At 41.8% G+C, this 19652-nt stretch overlaps 2 protein-coding genes across 10 annotated transcripts in view; one reads left to right on the top strand and one right to left on the bottom strand.

Moving 5' to 3' along the window:
- CASK (calcium/calmodulin dependent serine protein kinase) overlaps positions 1-19652 on the top strand; it is a 319197-nt gene that overhangs the window by 143858 nt on the left and 155687 nt on the right. The window lies entirely within an intron of this gene.
- On the bottom strand, positions 6026-12053 carry GPR34 (G protein-coupled receptor 34). The gene is made up of 2 exons (XM_077294811.1): positions 11944-12053; positions 6026-7268 (listed from the first exon to the last, which is right to left on the bottom strand). The coding sequence occupies exon 2, from the start codon at positions 7257-7259 to the stop codon at positions 6084-6086; it is 1176 nt and encodes a 391-aa protein (XP_077150926.1). The 5' UTR covers positions 7260-7268; positions 11944-12053; the 3' UTR covers positions 6026-6083.

Here is a 19652-nt window from a genome sequence, read left to right as displayed (position 1 = left end):
TACCACTTCACATTTTTGTCTTGGGCCCCAACTCTGGCTTATAGAGTCCTAGTGGTTTTGTACCCAGTTCCAACTTCTGTTGCTTCATTCTTTACAACAGGGCTTACCCAATCAAACAGCTATGCTTGAATTGGCTTAGTAAATTTGCAGTTTGGAACAGTTTTCTCAACCTATAAAAGGACATACTACTGTCTGGGGAGCAGAAAATACCAAGAGGTGGAAGGAAAGAATCGTTCCCTATTCCACATACGACAATCAGGCTAGTTTCCTTGATTAACATCCAGTAGACAGATTTTCGTCCCATAAGTCTAATATTATGGTTACCAGGGACCGCATGTCTGCCTTTGATACCTTGTGGCGAATCAGCACCTCTCTGGTGGGAAGAAACCTGCTTTTCTCTAGCCATAGAGTATAGGTACCGTTACACTAAGCGACGCTCCAGCGATACAGACAACGATCCGACCTAAACTAGATCGCTGGAGCGTCGCTGTTAGGTCGCTGTAGAGACGTCAAACACAGCAACTCCAGAACGATGCAGGAGCGATCCAGTGACGTAACGGCGACTCACTTATCGTTCACGCTCAATGTAAAAACATTGCTGACATCGTTGCTTTTGCTGTCAAACATGACGATACACGCCGATCTAGCGACCAAATAAAGTTCCAGACTTCTAGCTCCGACCAGCGATATAACAGCGGGATCCAGATCGCTGCTGCGTGTCAAACTCAACGAGATCGCTATCCAGGACGCTGCAACGTCACGGATCGTTGTCGTTCTCGTTGGAAAGTTGTTTAGTGTGAAGGTACCTTAAGGCTACTCCCTCCATGGCTGTCTGGGTGTATAAATAACACTGACAAGCTTGCCTTTTAGGATATGTATATGTGTGTAATATCAGTATAATAGGAGTGATGATCCACGTTTCCCTTTCAGCGCTTCTAACGAGAAGGCCAACTCTGGTAATGTCAGGAAATATTACCTGCCGGATTGTGTGTTCCTTAGTTTCAATAATATCCAACCCTTGCTTGGGGTTTAGACATCTAAGGATTCGGAATAGACATGATCTCCTGGATGAGTAATGGTGTACATCCTAATGCTCTGCCATTATCCATGTACTAACTGTTATTGGTTTGATCTTCCCGCAGTCCAGTACCGGAGGCTAGTGCGCACGCGCAGGGTGAGCGCGCGCCCCTATGACACAAACAGACGCCGCGGTGCATGACTGGGTAATCCAGTCTGAACAGGCACATGTCGCTTCTCCAAGTCCCCTCCTCGTGGAAATATGGTGCAGGTGGTCGGGGGCTGGTACTCTGAGCCCTAATATGTGGCAATGGTCAAAAGTCTGGTCACCCAGACTTCACTGGTGCAACTACTCAGAATATTAACCATAATATTGATTGTGAATGTTTCCAGGAGTGGAGAAGACCATATAGGAACCACCAAACTGCATGGGAGGGAACCGGGAGGAACTTCTTTTCAGGTTCCAAGTTAGAAGAGGGAGTTTCCAATAACAGCTGCCTTAGAGTTTCTGCACAAGGGGTTGGAACAGGGGCTAGCCACAAATACTTTAAAAGTTCAAGTCTTGGCTTTAAGAGCCCTGTACAATTACGACCCGGCTAGGAATCAGGGGATATCCAGGTTCATCAAAGCGTTGGCCAGGTCTAGACCCATCCCCTCTCTGTTTACTCCTCCTTGGGATTTAAACTTGGATCTTACATCCCTATCCAAACCTCCTTTTGAACCCCTGTCAGAGGCTTCTCTGGGAATCTGTCCCTTAAAACATCACTTTATGAATCGGTGGGTTTCCAGGTTCATCAGGGCAGCAGGTAGATCGAGACCACTTCCAGTAAAAGTTACCCCTCAATGTGATTTAAATTTGGTCCTTAAAGCCCTGACTAAATCTCCCTTCGAGCCCTTAGGAGATATCCCATTAAAATTCCCTATCCCTCAAAACATCCCTGCTCATCGCCCTCATGTCTGCACGTAGAGTTAAGGTACCTTCACACGAAACGACATTATAACGATATCGCTAGCAATCCGTGACGTTGCAGCGTCCTCGCTAGCGATATCGTTTCGTTTGACACGCAGCAGCGATCAGGATCCTGCTGTGATGTCGCTGGTCGCTGAATAAAGTCCAGAACTTTATTTGGTCGTCCGATCGCTGTGTATCGTTGTGTTTGAAAGCAAAAGCAACGATACCAGCGATATTTTACACTGGTAACCAGGGTAAACATCGGGTTACTAAGCGCAGGGCCGCGCTTAGTTACCCGATGTTTACCCTGGTTACTAGCGTAAAATGTAAAAAAAACAAACAGCACATACTCACATTGCGTCCCCTGCAGTCTGCTTCCTCCTCTGACTCAGCGCCGCAAAGTGAAAGTGAAAGCAGCACAGCGGTGACGTCACCGCTCTGCTCTCACTGTACGGCGCTCAGTCAGTCAGGAAGTGGACGCAGGGGGACGTGAATGTAAGTATGTGCTGTTTGTTTTTTTTAGATTTTACGCTGGTAACCAGGGTAAACATCGGGTTACTAAGCGCGGCCCTGCGCTTAGTTACCCGATGTTTACCCTGGTTACCAGGGGACCTCGGCATAGTTGATCGCTGGAGAGCGGTCTGTGTGACAGCTCTCCAGCGACCAAACAGCGACGCTGCAGCGATCGACATCGTTGTCGCTATCGCTGCAGCGTCGCTTCGTGTGAAGGTACCTTTAGCGACATACAGGCTCTATCTGCTAACCCTCCTTACACACAGATCTTGGAGGATAGGGTTGTTCTCAAAATAGGCCCAGCATACCTCCCGAAGGTAGCATACCGGTTTCATAGAACTCGAGAGATATCTCTCCCCTCCTTCTGTCCCAACCCTAAAAACAAGGAGGAAGAATTCTTACACACACTAGATGTCCGGAGATGCCTCATGCATTACATAGAAGCCACTAGAGAGAGTAGGGAGGATGCCTCTCTTTTTGTGTGTTTTCAGGGTCCCCAGAAGGGGGGGGGCCTCCAAAGCCACTTTGGCGAGATAGGCTGATGGCATCCGTGATCTATCTTATTCATCAAGTGGAATGTCCGTCCCGGGAGATGTCAAGGCAGTAGCAACTTCTTGGGCGGAGAAGGCCGGAGCTTCAATTGACCAGATATGTAGAGCTGCTACCTGGTCCTCACCATCTACATTCTATAGATTGGACCTTATCTCCTCTTCAGACCTCACCTTCGGTAAAAGGGTTCTGGAAGCGGTGGTCCCTCCCTGAATGTACATTCTCTGCAAATCTCTCCGTGGTGCCGTCATGGGCATCAGAGAAAAATGTAGTTCTTACCGATAACGGTATTTCTCTGAGCCCATGACGGCACCCGTACATTCCCTCCCTTCACTTGTGGGTGTGCACACTAACATAGTGCCATATGCTATTTATATGATTAAGTCACGCGGTATCTCAATTAAGTTATGTTAAAACTAATACGCTATTCCATAGTCTCCCATCGTTCTCTAGTAAACAACTGATGCGGGAGAGTGGTACCGCCTTTTTATCTGTAGGTTTCCTGTCCTTGGTGGGCGGATCCCCTCTCTCCGTGGTGCCGTCATGGGCTCAGAGAAATACCGTTATCGGTAAGAACTATATATATATATTTTTTTAAATAATCTAAATTCTTTTAGTCTTTCGCATTTTATTAACTTGTCTAACTGTCGCTATTGTGACTTATTTAATTCACCAACTCTTAATTCTTGGTATTTCAGTTTGTGTGTAGTGTATATATGAATATATCACACGCTATCTAAATGTAATTCGTTGTGTGTACATACATATGTGTATATATATATAGATGTGTAGATTTTCTGTTTTACATTAATAGGCAGAATGAAAGTGATGGGTACCGTATGTTTGCTGTAGTTCCTGGAAACAGAGTTCCTCACCACTACCCTGTTCTATAGTCCTGTGTGTAAACTGAGCTATGATGTATGATTTTCATAGATTTCAAGAAATGGGAAAACCATAGATCTACATGTACTTGATACTTGTTCATGTGGCACAACTGCAGTGCTATTAGCGGTGTGTTGCAGGAGAAGGTGCCAGATACATCTCCCGGCAGCTGAGCCTACACTGTGCATGTTGCTGCAGGACTTCCTTTCACAATGTGGTTTAGTAAAGGGTTATTGTAAATTTTTCCTAAATATACATCAATGTATTTTAATGCTTATATTTTGATCGAGAAGGTCTAATAAGCTAAATATGTCCTAGTTCTTCACCTCGCTCAGCAAGTGGGCAAGTTTTAACTATTAAGAAACCTAATATTTTGGACGGCAGCACTCCTGGTAATCAGCAGTTTGGCACCATGGCTTGGTTGCAAGCAGAGATGGCTTTGCTTCTTCAGTATCACATGAGCATAGGAGCATAGGGCTACTGAAGCCACCAGTTTCTGTGTAGCCCTTGCAACCCAGACCAGGTTTTTTACCGATGCTTAGGGACTCTGGAAAAATCAGTTGCATTTTCAATACTACATTTTGTTAAATCTTGGGCCAGCACCATTTTTTCCATCATCTCATGCTTGTAATATCCATTCATGTACTCACTTTATGTAGCAAGTTTATTGTGATTACTACTGTTCTTGTTTGCCCCCTTAGGGGACTTGAAGCTGATTGTCTGATCACTTGGGCTATGTGTAGCAATGCCACAGCATCGCTGTATATAGCCAAAATCAGTCTCCTTTTGAAGCACGGCCATAGTGTTTGAGTAGCTCCAGAATGATCATCACTGGTCTTCAGTAGACCCCCTAGCTGTCGTAGCAACCCATCGATGACCTGCGATCACTTCACAGGTGCATGGAATTACGCATCCCAATATAAATACCGCTGTCAGAAATTTGGCATCGGTATTTAACAGGTTAACAATCGTGGGAAGAGGTCCTAGAGGCAAGTCCTGGCTGTAACACACAGCCATCACCTGCTGAGAAAGGGGTGACTTCTTGAGCCCGCTCCATACACCTTCTTTTGACTTGCGCCATAAATGTTGTGCAGGTGTCAAGTGTTCAGACTGGTGCTTTGAAAGTACACCTTGTGCTACATTTTATAGTTTTAAAACTTATAGGTGGAATGATATATCTCCCAATGTATTACAAAGTTTCTGAACTGTCCATGCTGTGTAGCCGTCAGTAAAAATTAGAGTAGAGTAAGGATTAACTGGAACTGTCTCTAAATGGTAAAAATTACATGACTGGTAAATGCCAATTGAGCAAAGTTAGCCGCATAATTGTAGTTTATTTTCATTACACCATCTCCTACTTCACTTTTTACATAAAATACTATGTACACCTTTGCTGTCACTATATAATTTAGCTATATACACGATCACTGATTTTGAGCATTAATTTATTTTTTCCTTTCTAGAGCATCATTTAATAGACAAAAGGCAGCCCCGTGGGGTTCTTGCAGCCACTAACCTCTCCATGTGTGTATAGACCACTTTAGTGTGTTTAAATAAAAAAAAATAAAAAAAATGCTTCCTTGAAGTGTAAACTATATGTACAATCTTGCACTGAATTCTTTGTGGGTAATTTGCTACTTAAAATGCAAAATTTAGCAACTTTCTAAATAGCTGTCATTAAAGAGTCTCATACCATGTTGCTGTTACACAGTGTGTGCAAGTCCTTCATCTAATCGGTCTGCGAAATATACAGCCAATCCATTGGAGCTCTACTGCAATGTCTTTTTTTTTTTTTTTTCTCTCTCATTTCTGTTTGACAATGGCAATAGGGTGAGGAAATGGTTGTACACAGAATATTGGAGAGTGGAGAAAGCATCCATGTTATACTGAGGGCAGAGAAAACCTTAGTGGAAATCGAAGATCAGGCAGTGCTGATGTAGAAACACATCTGGGTCATGTAGACATCACACTTGCTGTCCATTTGTAGGCGGGAATGTGGTGGGTGGGGAGGGCACCCATACAAAAGAACTAGGTGAAACATGGACTAGATTTAAAACTGCATATCTTGGTTAAAAAAATGAATGAGTAAAGGAATAAAGATTAGACTGTGACTTGGTGGTTGCTGATAAAACTTTTATACTAAGGTGTAAAAATCCTGTGCCAATGGTGTCTAAACCCTTTGCTTGTGCCATTCAATATTTTGACTTACAGTCATTCTGATTTTTCTTCTACTTAACGGAGTAGGAGTCTGTGATTGCGCGTTGGTGATACTGTCCGGTAGCGTATGTCCTGGATGGAGATCTGATGTGTTGCTTTCGCTCTTGCTGCCATCTCGGCTGACTCTGCAGAGAAGCTGTCTCACGGTTCTCCGGACGCTGTTGGACAGTAAGAAGTACATGATGGGGTCCAGACAGCTGTTACAGGCAGACAGCATGAGGGTAACTTCGTTGGTTTTGTGAACTATATCCACCCAGTAACAAGAGAGCGTTTGCAGTTGGGTTGCGATGTAAGCAATCCTAAATGTGTGATATGGCACAAAGCAGGTGGTGAAGATGAAGAGCACAAAGAATGACTTGTATGCCGTCGCATTGTACCTCCCAGCACTTGGGAAGTACGCCCGCTCCCTGGAGATCTTCTGAAGGTTTTTTCCAATCTTTACATAGGATAATATAAGCATTACAAAAACAATCCAAAAGACTAACACGACAAAGTAATTAAATGCCGCTTGCCAAATCTGGCGTTTCCGGTCTGTGTATTGGAAACACTCGTTGTTGTCGGGTTGTTTTCCGAATGATTGTGTAGCAATGAGCAGTGTCCCGGAGAGGATGGCGCCCGCCCACAGGCAGCAGCAGATCTGGATGCTACATTTCCTTTTCGACACACTCTGCCCTCGCTGAGATTTCTTCACTTTCACGTAACGATCCATGCTGATGAGACCCAAAAGCACAATACTTATGTACATGTTCATGTAAAACAGGTTGCCGACAACCTTGCAGAAAACGATGCCCATTTTCCACTGTTTTGAAAAGTGATATATTATCCGAAATGGAAGGCAAACAATCAAGAGCAGATCGGCAATGGCCGTGTTTAGCAGGTACACCTGCACAGAGTTTCTTTTGCGGTGAATACGTAAAAACACATACAGTGCCAAACCATTGCCCATCAGTCCAATGATAAAAATGAGAGAGTAGAAAAACACGAGAGTATAATTGAGTAAGGATTCATCCGTAGTGCACGTGGTCGAATTGTCCATTAATGTGGCGTTATCAGTATGTGGCATAGAATTATCCATTTTCTCTCCTAAATGGATCGTCCATGAGATATAAGGATTTCTAGTGGTGTCCATTTATTGTTCCTGCAAAAGGCAACAAAATGTAATGTTATTTCATGATGGTAAATTTAGGTAGATGTTTTGCATTGATTTTGAAAAAAAAAAAATCAAACTTGACAAACTTCTAAAAAAATTTGCAGTTTTCATACGTTGATTTTTCCCTTGTAATCCGAACAGTGAAACACAAAATAGTTATTATATAACATTTCCCTCTGTCTGCTTTTCATCATAAACATGATGAAAACAAATGGAAAATGGCTAACAATTTTAAAGCAAATTTACAGCGCTCATTTTTTTAGTGCCTTTTTCAGTTTTGGATTTATCTTCGGGGCCCTGTATATTGAGAGCCCCAAAAGTGATATTTTAAAAACCGCACCCCTCAACATATTCAAAGTTGATTGCAGGTATGTTTAACCCTTTAGGTGCTTTTCAGGAACTAATGCAAACTGGCATGATGACCGTGAAAAAAAAAAGGTAACCACCTAAATGTTGCTAACTTCTAAACACACGTCACTATAACCAGCAGACTCTTAAGTCCGATATTTGGACGTGAATTTCCGTGGCATCCATCGTGACCACACATATGATTTCAGGGTGCCGATGGGGTTAAATGGGGAGCCCCCACACTCACTATTAATAGCAGCATCTAAAGGGTTAAAGGGCAGTGGTCAGTGTGAATTCATACACAGAGAACAGCTGTGTGGCAATAGTATGGCATTGGAATATGTGCTACCACTTCAAAACTCTAGGGGGCATGCTAGGTGTGTGTGTGTATACATATCCAGCATGAACCAGAGTAATGATTTTTAAGTTCTGCTTTTTTCCTGCGTATCTGCAAGGTGACGCTTATTAGTCTAAGCGTTTAACTGAATTAAAAGAATACGGTTAAGAGTCTAAAAAAAAAGGCCACAGATACGGGTTTTTAATATTACTTTAGTTTCATGCCGGTCTTTGATAACCAGAAAATGTGTGTTTTTGTGGTATTCTGGAATGTTGCTAAAAAATGTTTTGATCTGTTAAAAACTAAAAGAAAAATATTACACAAAAATTAAATACATTTGTATAGAACCCCAGACCTGTTCCCTCTAAGTAGTGACCCCAGGTTAGATATACATATATATTTTCCTCACTTCCTGACACTGTCGGACAAGAAAGGAGTATTTATTAAAAAAAAAAAAAAAGTGCAGTGCCCTGATTATATGCCTCCTGTTACTGGAGTCTCCGGGACATTTGGGGAGCATTAGCCTTAAGGAAGCTTTTCCACTTCAGAAACAAAGTGCACTTGGGGAAACAGTGCAAAACAGTAATGTGGCTGTTGGCTGACTTATTTCTTTTAACAAATAGTATCTTGTGGTCCTAAAAATGTAATATATATATATATATATATATATATATATATATATATATATATATATATATGTGTATGGATATGGGGATGTATGTATGTGTGTATGTATATATGTGTATATAATTCTTTTTTTTTTTAATATGTATCTCACTGAATGAAATATTTCACTTGCAAATCTTTATTCATTGCATAGTGGAATGTGTTGACAACAAAAAAAACTAAAAATGATCAATGTAAATCAAAATGAATATCCCATAGAGGTCTGGATTTGGAAGGATACTCAAAATCAAAGTGGAAAATCAAATTACAGGCTGATCCAATTTCAGTGGAAATGCCTCAAGACAAGGAAATGATGTTCAGTTGTGTGTGTGTTGCCTCCATGTGCCTGTATGACCTCCCTACAATGCCTGGGCATGCTCCTGATGAGGCAGCGGATGGTCTACTGAGGGTTCTCCTCCCAGACCTGGACTAAAGCATCCGCCAACTCCTGGACAGCCTGTGGTGCAATGTGACGTTGGTGGATGGTGCGAGACATGATGTCCCAGATGTGTTCAATCGGACTCAGGTCTGGAGAACGGGCGGGCTAGTCCATAGCTTCAAAGCCTTCATCATACAGGAACTGCTGACACACTCCAGCCACATGAGGTCTGGCATTGTCCTGCATTAGGAGCAACCCAGGGCCAACCGCACCAGCATATGGTCACACAAGGGGTCTGAGTATTTCATCTCGGTACCTAATGGCAGTCAGGCTACCTCTGGCGAGCACATGGAGGGCTGTGCGGCCCTCCAAAGAAATGCCATCCCACACCATTACTGACCCACTGCCAACCAGTCATGCTGAAGCATGTTGCAGGCAGCAGATGGCTCTCCACGCTGAACACTACACTGACACACAACAAACCTTCTTGCCACATCTCGCATTGATGTGCCATCCTGGATGAGCTGCACTACCTAAGCCACTTGTGTGGGTTGTAGAGTCCGTCTCATGCTACCATGAGTTGAAAGCACAACCAACATTCAAGGGACCAAAACATCAGCCAGAAAGCATTGGTACTGAGATGTGGTCTGTGGTCCCCACCTGCAGAACAACTCCTTTATTGAGTGTCTTGATAATTGCCAATAATTTCTGTCTGTTGTCTATTCCATTTGCACAACAGCATGTGAAATTGATTGTCAGTATTGCTCCCTAAGTGGAAAGTTTGATTTCACAGAAGTTCGATTTACTTGGAGATCTATTCTGTTGTTAAAGTGTTCCCTTTATTTTTTGAGCAGTGTGTGTAATACATATCATTAAAGGTTTTTCTGTATTTTCATGACTATGAAAATTGTACATTCACACTGAAGGCATCAAAGCTATGAATTAACACATGTGTAATTATATACTTAACAAAAAAGTGTGAAACAACTGAAATTATGTCTTCTATTCTAAGTTCTTCAAAGTAGCCACCTTTTGTTTTGGTGACTGCTTTGCACACTCTTGACAGTCTCTTCATGAGCTTGAAGAAGTAGTCACCGGGAATGGTCTTCCAACAATCTTGAAGGAGTTCCCAGAGATGCTTAGCACTTGTTGGCCCTTTTGCCTTCACTCTGCGGTCCTGCTCACCCCAAACCATCTTGATTGGGTTCAGGTCTGGTGACTGGAGGCCAGGTCATCTGGCGTAGCACCCCATCACTCTCCTTCTTGGTCAAATAGCCCTTACACAGCCTGGAGGTGTGTTTGGGGTTATTATCCTGTTGAAAAATAAATGATGGTCCAACTAAACGCAAACCGAATGGAATAGCATGCCGCTGCAAGATGCTGTGGTAGCCATGCTGATTCAGTATTCCTTCAATTTTGAATAAATCCCCAATAGTGTCACCAGCAAAGCACCCCCACACTATCACACCTCCTCCATGCGTCACGGTGGGAACTAGGCATGTAGAGTCCATCCGTTCACCTTTTCTGCGTCGCACAAAGACACGGTGGTTGGAACCAAAGATCTCAAATTTGGACTCATCAGACCAAAGTACAGATTTCCACTGGTCTAATGTCCATTCCTTTTGTTCTTTAGCCCAAACAAGTCTCTTCTGCTTGTTGCCTGTCCTTAGCAGAGGTTTCCTAGCAGCTATTTTACCATGAAGGCCTGCTGCACAAAGTCTCCTCTTAACAGTTGTTGTAGAGATGTGTCTGCTGCTAGAACTCTGTGTGGCATTGACCTGGTCTCTAATCTGAGCTGCTGTTAACCTGCGATTTCTGAGGCTGGTGACTCGGATAAACTTATCCTCAGAAGCAGAGGTGACTCTAGGTCTTCCTTTCCTTGGTGGTCCTCATGTGAGCCAGTTTCTTTGTAGCGCTTGATGGTTTTTGCCACTGCACTTGGGGACACTTTCAAAGTTTTACCAATTTTTCAGACTGACTGACCTTTATTTCTTAAAGTAATGATGGCCACTCGTTTTTCTTAGCTGCTTTTTTCTTGCCATAATACAAATTCTAACAGTCTATTCAGTAGGACTATCAGCTGTGTATCCACCAGACTTCTGCACAACACAACTGATGGTTCCATCCCCATTTATAAGGCAAGAAATCCCACTTATTAACACAGGGCACACCTGTGAAGTGAAAACCATTTCCGGTGACTACCTCTTGAAGCTCATCAAGAGAATGTCAAGAGTGTGCAAAGCAGTCATCAAAGCAAAAGGTGGCTACTTTGAAGAACCTAGAATATAAGACATAATTTCAGTTGTGTCACACTGTTTTGTTAAGTATATACCGTAATTCCACATGTGTTTGTTCATAGTTTTGATGCCTTCAGTGTGAATGTACAATTTTCATAGTCCTGAAAATACAGAAAAATCTTTAAATGAGGTGTGTCCAAACTTTTGGTCTGCACTGTGTGTGTGTGTGTGTGTGTGTGTATGTGTGTGTATGTATGTATATATATATATATATATGTATATATATATATGTGTGTGTATATAGGTGTGTATAAATAATGTTGGTGCGTGTATATATTGTTTTAGTGATGCAAATGTGATAGTTTCCTCTTTTATAACAATCTGTCAATGTCTGGTTCCCACTAATTGCCTGTAATGCCAGTTCCAAAAATATATTTACATAATTGCCTTTTAAACGGTCTTCTTAAACTTGGTGTACATAATTAATGTACATTCTTCTAACTGTGACCTTAGGATTCCCTGTAAATCTCAGCAGTGAGAGCGCAAGCTGTGATATATATCGAGGCGGCATTAAGGGTTCTCTAAAGAGTCAGATATATGTAATAGTAAAGGCTCCAGCTCGCCTACTAATGTATCTACCGCATTCCTTATATAATAATATATTGTCTCCAGATTATCTTCAGTTGTATTACTTACTTTTTTTTAGTCTTTGAAGAATCCGTCTTGCAGTGTTTTCTTCAGAACGTCTGATGCCTTGTTAGAGCATATTGTGACTGTTGCTTCCTTGTTGTAGCTTCTAAAAGTGCTGCGCGAGTAGAATCATCTTCTGATGAAATGTCTGTACTGTTATGATGGCAAAACAAAAAAAAATATACTTCTTAATTTATACAGCCTGAATAAAGTGCACCTGACACCGCATTCTATACTTTGTCACGTTTGAGGTCCCCCATACAGATTAGATTAGCATCGAGCGAACCGACAGATGATGTCCAGTGAGAGAAAAATCAGGCACATTGGATTTCCTATGGCATATCTGACTCCCAGAGAAGTTGGCAGAGCAAACCTGTTGATGAGGGGCTTGGTAGTCATGGCCATCAGCCAAACCATTAACTGTGTATGGGGATCTTTAGAATGGTAATGGGGTTTTCCATCATCAGATTATTGTTGGCCTGTTGATGCAATCACTGTTGAACTGGTAATGGAATAACTCTTCGCACCTCTTAAGGTACCTTCACACTAAGCGACTTTGCAGCGAGAACGATGACGATCCGTGATGTTGCAGCGTCCTGGATAGCGATCTCGTTGTGTTTGACACGCAGCAGCGATCTGGATCCCGCTGTGATATCGTTGGTCGGAGCTAGAAGTCCAGAACTTTATTTCGTCGCTGATCACCCGCTGTCATCGCTGGATCGGTGTGTGTGACACCGATCCAGCGATGTGTTCACTTGTAACCAGGGTAAACATCGGGTTACTAAGCGCAGGGCCGCACTTAGTAACCCGATATTTACCCTGGTTACCATTGTAAAAGTAAAAAAAAAAACCACTACATACTCACCTTCTGATGTCTGTCACGTCCCCCGCCGGCGGCTAACCTGCACTGAATGTATTAGCGCCGGCCGGCCGTAAAGCAGAGCACAGCGGTCATCGTTGAAGACAGGATCGCTACTTCCAACAGGTGGCGCTATAGAGTTAAGTCCTCTTTTTCTCAGAAGAGGCAATTTGCATATTTAATTTCCCAGAGGAGCATTGTACGGCAAATAAGCCTCCTTACCTTGACAAGCCAGAGATGGTGTGTCACTCTCCTTAAGGAGAAACGATACGTCATTGTTACAGTAAATTTGTCACTTACAAAATATCTTGTAACTGATGTTTGAGACGCTCTTTCCTCCTCCTTTGCCTTGCGGGAAGTGCGAGTCTCTGGTTTCTTGGTGCTGCTTTGATCTTTTTCAGTCACAGCTTTGTAAACTTCTGGGTGGCAGCATTGTAAATGTTTTCTTATATTGGAAGCTCTTGAAGGAACATTTTTACCGCTGCCTGAGTATGCACTGATTTTGGAATCACAGCATTTTTCATCTTGGTCACTTATACACTGACAAACAAAATGTTTAGTATCTTGAGTCACTGTGAAATGCTCAAATCCAGAGGACTTCATAAGATGCTTCTTAGACACTTTGTAATTATGTAAATTCGCTCTCAAAATAACTTTGTCCTGTAAAAAAAAAATATAATAAAATGTAATATTTGCAAGAATATGGAATTGTGCACTGTATATAATTTGGGATAGAAATAAAACAATCTTTGCATAAATCAATAGGACAAATAAGTATGAAGTTTGTAAAATGTGGTGTTAAATAACTTTACTCTGAACTTTCAATGTCAAGGCTTGTCTCAGCAGGGTACACAGGGTACAGCTCACTAAATGCTTCACATCATATTTCTTCACAGTCTATGAAGAGGAGGGAGGGAGCATGTTTGCACTAAATCACATTCCAGAACACACACACACACACACACACACACACACACACACACACACCCTCATCGATCCTGATACTGTATTTCCGAATTTGAGATGTTAGAAAACATTTTTCCCTTTGTATACACTATACATGGAATATAAGTCATCAGAGCAGCTAATTTCTCCAAACATGAGCTAAGAGGAAAAAACAACTAAAACATCAAGCATACAGAGACAACATATACTGGACTATTGATTTATGCACAGTTTATTGAAAGTTTAGATATGCTTTAGGAAGTACTTACCTTCTTTAATCCTGCTTTCTTGTTCACTCTAGAAGTTCTGAGATGAATGTAGGCTTTCCTTCCCTGTGTGTTTATTTTTTCCCCTTCTCTGTAGAGGAGGCGCCTCACTACTTATCATGAACATAAACTGCAGCACAGATTCATCTCAGCTTAAAGTCTAGACCTTAGATCAGGAATAACACAGACATTTATAGGACATTTCATTGCTTTCCCAAATTATGATAAAAATTATTCCCCACAAGCTGCATTGAACTACTGTACCCAATTTATTATATATTTTAGGAGTCGGAGCTGGTCCATTTTATACCGACTCCAACAAAATGGACTCCGACTCAACGACTCCAACTCCACAGCCCTGCTGACCATACAGGAACATGGTCTGATCATACCACATCTCCTGGGCAGGGGGGAAGCAAGAGTATACAGATAGCACAGCATGGACATACAGGTAATAGCTGGAAAAAGTCCTACATGTATGCCTCATATCAGTTGCCTTGTTGACAAATCATTTTTTATCACTTCATATAAATGACCTTTTCCAGGCTCTGGGAGGATATTATCTGCCTCCATAGCTTGCTTTAAATAGAAGAGGGAGATACCAGAGTAATGTGTCATGTCAGATCTCACTGCAGAGCTGTGTGTGACTGTAACTGACACATCTGCAGGTTCCTCTCTGCTTCAGCTTCCAGCTCACAGGCAAACAAAGCTGCAATATTCTTGCAATGCAGTAGAGCTCAGAGAGAATAAAAAATGTTTGCAAATTTCATTCTCAATTTAGTTACTTGTCTCACTAGTAACTCCCCTTCATGTAAAATAAGCTCTACAGGTGGAGTTATCTTTCTGACCACATCCTCCCCAGAGACTGGAAGGGGTCATTTATTTGAAATGATAGATGATTTCTCAACAGGAAGGCATCTGCTATCGGCGTACAGGTTATAGAATGCTGAAAAAGTCTTACCTGTATGTCTTATATTAATAGTTTAGATAAATCAAATGTGGTGACAGATTCACTTTAAGACACCTGTGTATGATCATTGAAGCCAGAAAGGACATGTATGGGGACTGGCTAATGTGTGTCTTCACCTGCCTCCTACTCGTATGACTCTTTAAAGAAGCACTCCCATAAAAAGGTTTATCCTCATAATATATTGGTCAGATTCTACAGCACTCTGTACTTGGTCATTTTGCCTTTCTACCCAGTTAATCTGTTTTCCATTAGATCTGTGACATCACATGACTAAAACCTGACTAGCTGAATCCTTCGAAGCTGTGTGTAAAAGCAGGAGGTCCATTTTCCCTGTTGAGTCATAAGTCACTGCAAAAGTCCCTGGCAGGGGAGGACGAGCAGCTGGGTCAGGAATTGAAGAGGGAAATTATTATAAATACAGGGACAAAAAATATCCTGTTTCTACATAGAGCAGGGGAAAGAAGTATTGGGTAGAAAGGCAAAACGAGCAATTGTAAGTACACAGCGCTGTATAATATGATTAAAATATTGCAAAGGGAATCTGTCAGAAGATTTTTGCCATGTAATTAGAAGACAACATTAAGTAGGAGCTAAGCACATATTTCTGATATGCCTCTTATCAGGCTCCGAGATTTTGTTTGCTTACAGTGATCAATTTTTTTTTTTATTATTTTTTTTTTAAGCTGCAGTTGCTGTGGCTCGCTGTTCGTGTGAGCCTAGGTCCAACGCGCCCCCTCCTGTGATAGGCAGCTCATTGTCTATGGACTTGGTACATGAGAGGCTGGAGTGGTTGGGGGCAGCTTTTCAGCTCTGCTTCATGCTAGATCTAACCGCTGTGATTATTTGAGTGGTTACACTCAGTAATATGTGATGCATCGTTGGATACAGATTCTCTTTGCTAACTTATCAGAGAGCAGTATGATGTAGGCAAAAATCTGCTGACAGATTCCCTTTAATCCCTTAATGACCACCAATACGTCTTTCTGCTGACCTGAGATATGAGAACAGCTTCCCAATACAGGTGACAATCCAGCAGCTGTCGGCTGTACACTTAGGCTACTTTCACACTAGCGTTAACTGCAATACGTCGCAAATGCGTCGTTTTGCCGAAAAAACGCATCCTGCAAAAGTGCTTGCAGGATGCGTGTTTTCTGCATTGACTAACATTAGCGACGCATTTGCGACGCATTGCCACACGTCGCAACCGTCGTGCGACGGTTGCGCCGTGCTGTGGCGGACAGTCGGGACCAAAAAACATTACATGTAACGTTTTTTGCTCCCGACGGTCCGCTTTTTCCGACCGCGCATGCGCGGCCGGAACTCCGCCCCCACCTCCCCGCACTTCCCCGCACCTCACAATGGGGCAGCAGATGCGCTGGAAAAATGCATCCGCTGCACCCGTTGTGCGGCGGAGACAACGCTAGCCCGAGCTAGTGTGAAAGAAGCCTAAGCTGACAACTTGCTGCATCAGCCACTATCCGTGTTGTCACCGTCCATATCGGTTTAACCTCTTAGTTGCTGCTGTCAATATTGACTACATCGTGTAAATGGTTAACAGCGTGGGGGCTTCCTCTTAATCCCAATCGGCACCCTGAGATTGATTGTGTGGTCCTGATGTTTGCCATCTTAGAGTCTGCCAGCTATGATGGCCTGTTCAGAAGTTTACCGACATTTAGGTAGTAAAAATATACCTTTTCATTCCTGTCATGTCACTTTGCATTCATTCCTGAAAATCACCTGAAGGGTTAATAAACTACCTGACTGCAGTTTTCAATATGTCAGGAGGTGCTGTTTTTAAAATGGTCTCACTTTTTGAGGTTTTTCTATATATAGGACCCCCAAAGTCACTTCAAACTAGAGTAGGTCCTTCAAAAATATATTTTTTGCAAATTTCGTTGTAAAAATTATTGCTACAATTTTAAAACTCCTAAAAGGCTAACAAAATAAAATAACATTTTACAAATGGTGCCGATGTAAAGCAGACATGAAGGAAATGTCATTCATTAATATTTTTCTATGGTATGACTGTGGATTAAAGGGATAATTACTCAAAGTTTGAAAGTTGATAATCTTTTAACATTTTTGTCAAATTTCTGTTATTTTTTATAAATAAACACAAAACATATCGACCTAAATCTACCATTATCCTAAATTACAATATGCCCCCCAAAAAGTCTCAAAATCACTGGAATTTGATGAAGCGTTCAAAAGAGTTATTACCACACAAAGGGACACTGGTCAGATTTCAGATATTTGGCCCAGTCACTAAGGGGTTAAGAGGATAAAACCTTTGATGGGAATGCCTCTTTAATCTGCGTGCAGTGCATAATGTGTTTTAAAGAGGCTCTTACAGCTGATACATGCTGCCCATGGGTTGGGAAATCTGTATCGGACACTGGCTAGAAGATTTCAGCCATGTGTGTTTGACTCTGAAGCTCTCGAACGTTTTGAGAAAGCCTACTTTTTAAGCCTTAGGGGGGACCAAGTTGCACTGGAAACTACTTGAAAAGGCTGGTCTTCCGTGACTTCTAAATGCCCACTCCCCTGGAGATACAGGTCTCTCTCACTATACACGCAGGCAGGTAAGAAGCTGCCGGGGAGCCGCCTGTCTTACTAGTCTCCCGTGCGGATTGGTCCTAGACTGGTTTTAGAGCTCCTGTACACAGCGTATAAATCGGACTCGTGCTGTCCAATTTTTGGTCGGATAGCACACGGACAGTAAACGGATCATGTTATTCAATAGAAACCCCAAAAAAGTATTCAACAAAGGGAACAATTGAGGCAATTCAACATTTTATTCAGTAACTAAATCACACACAAAAACAAACACAAGACAAGAACAAATTAACCCCTTAATGACAGCCAATACGTCTTTTAACTGACCTGAGACATAAGAGAATAGCATCCCCATACAGGTGACAATCCAGCAGCTGCCGGCTGTACACTATAGCTGACAACTTGCTGCATCAGCCAAGATCAGTGTTTGCACTGTCCAAATCTGTTTAACCCCTTAGATGCTGCTGTCAATAGTGACTACATCATTATAAATGGTTAACAGAGTGTGGGGGCTTCCTCCTAATCCCAATTGGTGCCCTCAGATCATGATTTTGTGGTCCTGATGTTTGCGATTGGCAATTCATGACCAAATAGCGGCGTTAGTCTGCCGGCTGTTGTAACCTGTTCAGAGTTAGAGGCATTTAGGAGGTAAAAATGCCCATTGTCATTTCTATCATGTGACTTTGCATTAATTCCTGAAAAGCAACTGAAGGGTTAATAAACTACCTGACAGCAGTTTTCAATATGTTAGGGGGTGCTGTTTTTAAAATGGTATCACTTTTGGGGGTTTCCCAATATATGGGACCCCTAAAGGCACTTCAAATATGGCTAAGTCCCTAAAAAAATAAATGTTGTAAATTTTCTTGAAAAAATGAAAAATTACTGCTACATTTTTAAACCTCTTAAAATGCTAACAAAATAAAAGAACATTTTACAAATGGTGCTGATGTAAAGCAAACATGAGAGAAATGTTATTTATTAATGTTTTGCTGTGGTATGACTATCTGGATTAAAGGGATAATCATTCAAAGTTTGAAAATTGCAAATTTTTTTAACATTTTTCTCAAATTCCTGATATTTTTTATAAATGAACATAAAACATATCGACCTAAATTTACCATTATCATAAAGTATAATGTGTCACAAAAAAACAATATCAAATCACTGGGATTTGTTGAAGCGTTCCAGAGTTATTACCACAAAGTGACACTGGTCAGATTTCAAAAATTTGGCTCCGTCACTAAGGGGTTAAGAAACCTTTTTAAAAAACGCTCTGGAGGGGGAGGGGTACGCCCTCAAGAAGATGGTGGTGATAAATCGAAGACTAAATCACTATGGTATTGTATCATAAATCACTTTTACATGTACATACCATCATGCAGTTCAATACAATATTGAATTTATACAAAATGATTACATCCATGATTATCCATTTTAAAAATCAAGTGACATAAAATACATGATGAAATAAAGTACTTGCGTCATTAATCATATATAGCTTCTGCCCCAAAAAATGACCAATAATACAAATTATTTAAGTTTAAAGTACTGGAAAGAGGTATAATACATGATTCTAGAGTAACAATATAAAGTGAAAATGCAACTGAATTTCACAGACTGAGAAGTACATGTATAGTAATGCACAAAAAATCACAGGACGACATGCCTCAACCCCCTCAAACCACTCCAGCGCCGTTTCGCTTCTGCTTCGTCAGGGAGTGTGGTAAGGGGGTCAATGCAAGCACATATAAGAGGAAATCACAGCTGCACATAATAATTAATGAGAAACTCCATATTACAGGGTGCCGTATGTTGCGCATGCGCCCTACAACCACATCTGGAGTGGAGGACATGGCACATGTCACCAAAGGGCGTTACCATTCATCATGTGCCACCAAGTCAGTCCACTCCTGATGCGAGCAAGGCGCATGCGCCCTGTGGTGCACAACGCTCCCCGCAGCCATTTTATTGTACGGAAAATATAGTGAATGGAAGATGGAAACGCATCATTAGTGTTTGGCGTGTGTAAGACAGTGAATGATGGCGAATTAGGCTTTATGAACCGCTTGTATTAATTGAATTTAAAAAAAATACAAGTAAGCACAAACATGTACTAATT

The sequence above is a fragment of the Ranitomeya variabilis genome, chromosome 3, assembly GCF_051348905.1.
Source record: "Ranitomeya variabilis isolate aRanVar5 chromosome 3, aRanVar5.hap1, whole genome shotgun sequence".
NCBI lineage: Eukaryota > Metazoa > Chordata > Amphibia > Anura > Dendrobatidae > Ranitomeya > Ranitomeya variabilis.
Note: the sequence above shows the minus strand (reverse complement) of the source record. Positions and strands in the feature narration are given on the sequence as shown.

Excerpts from the sequence above, each read along its gene's own strand:
- GPR34 (XM_077294811.1), bottom strand. The coding sequence starts at position 7,259 with ATGGACACCACTAGAAATCCTTATATCTCATGGACGATCCATTTAGGA.